The sequence below is a fragment of the Arachis ipaensis genome, chromosome B09 (assembly GCF_000816755.2).
Source record: "Arachis ipaensis cultivar K30076 chromosome B09, Araip1.1, whole genome shotgun sequence".
Classification (NCBI taxonomy): Eukaryota; Viridiplantae; Streptophyta; class Magnoliopsida; order Fabales; family Fabaceae; genus Arachis; species Arachis ipaensis.
Genome location: NC_029793.2, coordinates 27271089 through 27277554, shown reverse-complemented (window position 1 = coordinate 27277554; position 6466 = coordinate 27271089). Strand labels below are relative to the sequence as shown.

At 35.3% G+C, this 6466-nt stretch overlaps 1 protein-coding gene across 2 annotated transcripts; it reads left to right on the top strand.

The window, feature by feature from the left end:
* LOC107619601 (phosphomevalonate kinase, peroxisomal-like) lies at positions 284 to 3972 on the top strand. Of its 2 annotated transcripts, XM_021111500.1 has the most exons (5): positions 1002 to 1804; positions 2063 to 2197; positions 2728 to 3025; positions 3415 to 3561; positions 3679 to 3972. In XM_021111500.1, the coding sequence occupies exons 4-5, from the start codon at positions 3415 to 3417 to the stop codon at positions 3943 to 3945; spliced, it is 414 nt and encodes a 137-aa protein (XP_020967159.1). In that variant the 5' UTR covers positions 1002 to 1804; positions 2063 to 2197; positions 2728 to 3025; the 3' UTR covers positions 3946 to 3972. The 2 variants fall into 2 exon arrangements, with proteins under 2 accessions (XP_016177385.1, XP_020967159.1); XM_016321899.2 differs by lacking the exons at positions 1002 to 1804; positions 2063 to 2197; positions 2728 to 3025 and adding exons at positions 284 to 493; positions 563 to 972 and having other exon boundaries at positions 3439 to 3561.

Below are 6466 nucleotides of genomic sequence, written 5' to 3'. Positions count from 1 at the left end.
GCCGACACTACTAGAAAACTAGTTATTACAGACGAATATTTCCGACAGATTTTATCCCACTGAAATACAGACGGAATTTCAGAGGGATTTTTTTGTCGGAAAACAAAAAAATAGATTAGCATAAATTACAGACGGAAAAGAGAAATTATTAAATTATTAAGTAGACAAAACGCGCGTTTTATTAAATTATTACAGACGGAAAATCTGTCTGTAATTTAAAATTTTCCCTCGAAAATATTAAGTTAACCTAACTCACATCCTATCCTCTCGCGATGCATTTACACTCCACACTCTCCTTCATAGGAGCTTCTTCCTATCCTCTCAGAACCCATCCTCTCAGATCCTATCCTCTCAGAGCTTCTTCCTCTCTCCGTCCACGTTCTCTCCATCACAGGAGCTTCTTTCACCGCCGCCGCTCTCTCCATCGCTCCGTCCACGATCTCATCACTGACAGCAACTTCCATTCGCTGGTCATCCTCATCCACCGGTTCAGGTATGGTTTTGCATGGCTTTCAATTTTTGAATTCTTCTCATTTGAAATCATAGTTCCTGTGCTGTTCAGGTATGGCTTCAGGAATCGAAACCATTACACACTAACAAACCAACAAACCCTAGCAACAACATTATCAATCTTACTCTCACTTTGTAAACTTGTCTGTCTCTTCGAACCCTAGCTTTTCTTTCAAGACAACTTATGTATTTATTTATTTATTCACTCCCTATTTCAATTTAATTTTGAATGATTTTTGTCTTCAGGAAGTGCAGCGATTAGAATCTTCTCTGGTTAGATTTCATTGTGGTGTATAAACGGTAGATGATGAAATTTGTACATTTGTGGTGGTTCTGCTTCATTGTGCTTCAAAATCTCCATCTTTTCCCGTTTACTGTTTGTGATCGATATATCATTCCTTCAAATAAATACTTGTTAGTTGTAATGTGTGCACCTGCATGGCTTCTACTTATTTTGATGGTGTTAACTTTCATGTTTATGTTGGAGATAATGTTATAATATATTCACATCTATCATGTGTTCGACGCAATGTCTCTGAGGGCCTTATCATGCTCCTTTCTTTCCTTTTTCTTTTTTTTTTAGGGTTAAGCATAACTTTGTCAAGAATTTTGTTTATGTAAATGAAATAAATGAATTAATGTGTTTACTATCTTAAAAAGAGAATCTAAACGCAATGTCATTAGTGCATGTTAAGTGCCTGTTTCTAACGGCCTTCCGTGGAAGAATTGGAAGAAACTGTGTTAGGAACAGCTCCAAATGGAATTTTTAATGCATCTATCTCAAATGCCTAGTTAGCAAGTCCTTATATTCTTAACCAAATTCACAAATAAACTGATTTGAGTCCTCAAAGAATTGACAATGAACTTGCCTGTTATGAAAGTGTACTAGGAAGTTATATTTTGCAAGAATTAGTACAAAAGCGGGATTTTGTAGGGTAACAATCATTGCCTTCTAATGAAGTTATGGTCCATTGATTCTACATTTTTTTTATTAACCTGCTTTGAATTCTAAGTCATAATAGGTAAAGTTATAGCTTTTGTTTACTATATTTATTTATGTGCCAGGTTAGAGTACCATTGCTTCTACCTTTCTCTCCTTTCTTTTTTAATTCTATTTTATTCCGGATCTGTCTTTTTCCCATGTTAATTTTTGTTGTTTCAAAGTAGGCAATATTTTCAACCATTGCTCATCTTATATTCATTATTGTTTTAGAAGCCTGTCGAAGTAAATGCTGAAACGAAACAGGATTTGAGAAGTTTTAAGCTTATATTGGAATATATAAAAGCCTTGCCTGTAAGTGTTGAACTACAGTTTACCCTTCATTATATAGCATGAACTTCTCTCTTATACACTCACTCCCTCACTGACACGACTTCATCAATGCCATTCAAGAAAATATTACGGTATTTTGTTTTATGGTGCAATTTGCATAGAGGAGTAATTGAATCTATTTTGTTTTCTGGTGCAATTTTTTATGATATTTTGCAAGTGGTATGTCTCTATTCTGAATGTTTGTTTTTTTCCTGTTTGGCTGGAACTGATGACTGATAGGAGGGTCAAATAATAATGCTTTTCAAATGCAAGCGGAGATTCAATTGCTTTCGCCACTCGTTCCTGTTCATCAATTGAGCTTCCTCAGGTTGCTGGTCCATCATGGGCACCCTTTGCTTCTTAGATCACTGGTTGGTAAGTCAACCTTTTCCCCTTCTTTGCCTTTATATGCTTTCTTTACCAATATAGAATTCCTTAATTAATAATGCCATGTTCTATATTGGTAAATAGCTAAATAACTAGAAATGTTGATGTTATGGTTGTTTAAAAAAAATGTAGTTTTTTGGATTATTAGTGAAATTTTGGAACCTGAGGATTAATGGCCATATGTCTTTTTATAGAATGCTTTGAAGTTTGGATTTTGATATAGGGACCATGTAACTAAAGCGGTTCAAATTTGAATATTTAGCTTCTCAGCCTAAGAGTTCTAGGAAGTTAGATCACAGAGCTCTGAGTTGAATAGTTTTGTTACTGCTTACACCAAATCAACTTCTGCCCCTCACTTAATTATCTATTGAATTGCATTTTCAAGTGAAAACTCTGAAGTGTATGGTGTATTTCATTTCAGTGAGAAATGTATGGTTTGAGGCCTTATACAATTGCCTAGAAAACTCATTATTCATTTCTTACTTTTACTTTTTATCTAACCTGCAACTTTGATGTAGATATATGATCACCAGCATCACATGGGCCTTCTCATAATGGAGAGAAGGGAATTGGCTTCCAAGTATGAGCAAGTTAAGACCTTGGCTGAGTCTTCTGAGTTAATGCATAAACATGATTCAGCCATGACTAAATCTGCTTTAACTGAAGCACGACAACGCGAAGAAAGTTTGAAGAAGACAGTCAGAGGCGAACTCGCAGTTAGAAATTCAACTAAACTTTTTGAGTAAATTAGCAAAGGAACAATGGGATGCATATAAATCTGTGATTGATAGCTGCAACAAGCTCAGATCAGAAAAGGTATTTCTTTCAAATCATTTGTGGTTGTTTAATTAATGGAAGTAACATCAAAATTAGAATTTTTACTCCTGTGGATGTAGAGTAAACTGATTGATAATGCTCACTGTTAAATAACTAGAACATTTTGGCCTTATGGTATGCCTTGCATTAGATTAAATTTCTACATTCCTGTTTATTAGTTATTTTAATGAGATAGGACATCTTTACTATTAGACTTATACAATTAAGTTGACTTTTGATGGGTTTGAAAGAGATTATATATCCAACTTTACTGTTTGCCTGGTTTTCAGTTTCAAGTGGTGTGACTGAATTTCTAATGCACATATGTGATATCATGTTCTTGAGACTACACTTCAGGATCTCATGTTCTTGCTTTTCTTCTTGTGTAGATGTTGAAAATGCAATTCTCACAGTGGATAGAGCAAGCTTCTGAACCCAACAAGGAAGCAGTTATTAAAGCATTGCTAGGTGCAAAAGAAGCTATGCTTGGGATTAGATATCATATGCGCCTAATGGGTGAGGCTGCAGGTGTTCCTGTAAGTTCCTTTCATTGATTTGGCACTTATTATTAGGCTTCTTCTGTTTGAATGATGTTAATTATAAATTATATCTGTTGGTAGAATATCACTACTCTTTCCTTGCAATTCATGCAGATTGAACCAGAACCACAAACAAAACTTTTAGATGCTACACTGAACTTGGAAGGAGTGTTGTTGGCTGGAGTTCCAGGAGCAGGAGGATTTGATGCTGTCTTTGCTGTTACTTTTGGAGATTCAAGCAGCAATGTGATGAAAACATGGAGCTCACTCAATGTTCTTGCCCTTCTGGTTAAAGAAGATCCTTGTGGCGTTTCTTTAGAAAGTGTTGACCCTAGAACAAATGAAATCACTTCAGCTGTATCTTCAATTCATATTGAATAATTTTTTGTAAATATTGTTTATTTTTAATACGATGAATTTGTTTATTTTTTGAAATATTGTAAATATTAGAATATAAATAAGATAAAAATTGTATTAAATTTATATTTATTTTGTATGAAAACAAGTTTATTTTGTAATTAGAAAAAGTAAAAAAAATTCTATTTTACCTTACAGACGGATTTACAGATGGATTTTTTGTCTGTAATCATGATTTTCCAAAGTTTAAATTACAGACGAAAAATCTGTCGGAAAATCCGTCTGTAATTACAGACGGAAAATCCGTCTGAAAATCTGTCTGTAATTATAGATAGAAAATTCGTCTGAAATCCGTCTGTAATTACAGATGGAAAATCCGTCTGAAAATCTGCCTGTAATTACAGACGGAAAATCCGTCTGTAAGTTTGTCACCTTCAGGAAATGGAGGGAGAATTTACAGAGGGAAAATCCGTCGTTAAATAGTAAAAATTCGTCGGTAATTTTTCGACGGAAAAAAAATTCGTCAGTAAATAATTTCCGACGGGGCTTTTACAGAGGGACAAAATCCGTCGGTAACCGAAAATCCGTCTGTAATAAAGACTAAATCTGTCTGTAAATCTGTCTGTATTTATCCATTTTCTAGTTGTGCGAGGGGGAGAGAACTGTCGTTGCGTCTGCTGCAGGCTCGCCATCGTCGCCACCGTGGAGCCGCGAGGAGGTCATCACCGGTGCGAGCACGCGGAGGGAGAGAGGGAGCCCGCAAATTCGTGAATCACTATCCCTTTGAACTCTGAAGCCAAGTTCAAACTCACCCAACCAAAACCCTAAGTTCTCCTTGTAGCGGTTCTGTCGCAGTGCCACCGCCATCCATGCTGTCGGTGCCTCCGCGTCCTCTCTTGTAGCTCGGTGTCCTCCTTCCCCCTGTCCCCGTCCTCTCTGGCTTTTCTCGAATTTGGTGTAGCTCGCTGCTATGTCGCCACTCGCTGTCGTCTCGCCAGTCACCGTCCGTATCTCCGTCGAAGGTTAGCGGCACTGCTTTCACTTCTTTGGTTCTTCTCTTCCTTTTATGCTCTGTTGCTGATTTTTGAATGTGAAATTGTGAATGGATTAATGGAAAATCAAATAATTGATTTTGTGTTGTTGCTCTTTTTTTAATTCCTGAAATTTTTGTTGAAATTTTCTTGCTGCTGCTAAAAATGGAAATCAAATCATTATTGAAATTTTTGTTTAGCTTTATTGATTTTAGGTTTAGTGTGATTAGGGATTACTTGTTGCTGTTTTGTAATGATTATTGCTGAATGCTAAAAATGAAAATCAAATCAAATGTCGTTTGTTGCTGAATGATAATTTTTGTTGCTGAATGCTGAATGCTGTTGGTAGTATTAATTTTGTACTGTTATTGATTTTCTGGTTGTGTTGCTGCTGCTGCAGTGGGTTCTGAGTTCTGGTGTGCGGTTGTGTGTTTTGTGGCTCTGCTGTGTTGATCATCTTTCTCAATTGTCACTCTTCACTTGCATTGTGTTGATCATCCTTTTTAATTGTCAATGTTCTTTATTAGAACTGAGAAGGAAAATGGCAATTTGAACCAGCAAAAGGATTTTCGCAGCGTCAGCGCGTGCTCACAATTGCAGAAACAAAAAAACTAACTGTTTTTCTGCCCTCTAGTACCTCTTCATCTTTCCTTCTATTTCTGCACTCGTTCATTGTATAGTAAGTCAACTCTTTGGATTACTGGCATAATTGAATTGGAGATTTAAGAGAGACAGTTGATTTCTTAATACTTAAAATTCACCTTTAGTTTTGATCTAATTGTTTTGTTTAGTAGGAACTAATAGAATCTCTTGATGGCTTTATCATTGTTGTTTTCCAAGTTATACTAGTTTCTTGTAAGAGAATTAAAGCTAGCTAGTCTGGCCTCCCATTTTGCACAAATAGGAATATGTAAATATGGCCAATTTATCAAAACTATAGTCACAATTAGGAAGTTTAATTTAATAGTATATGATGCAGATACGCCTATGGTACATATATTTGAGCAGAAACAAAGTATTTGTACATTATAGCATATGTTGCGGAATAGGATAATAACAATTAAGAGTATTGAGTATTGATATACTTGTTATCTCTCTTTGAAATGTTACTTTCTGTATTGGTTGTTATTTATGGAACCCTAGACGGTAGAAATATCAAAGTTTTAAAGGAGGTTCTGCCGAAGTTTTTCTAAATATTTTAGATAAAAGTTAATAGAAAAAATTATAATTGGTGTTATATCTTGTTTCTAATTTTTTGTTACATCGATAGGTGGAAGCCATCAAAAGAATTGCTGAGTATGTTGCTCAACTGAAAAAGAGTTGGGAAAGGACATGGTAAGAATTTTAGAGTTCGTATTCATTGTTGAATAATACGAGTATAGTTTTTTGTTTTTCCTATGCATTTTTAAAGGAAAAACAAATCTTATTTCTTAAACTAGTATTTTTTGGTTGGTGGTGTTTTCAGGTGTGTGGAACTTATTAGAAGTTTCTCCATGAGAATGGATCAGAGCTAT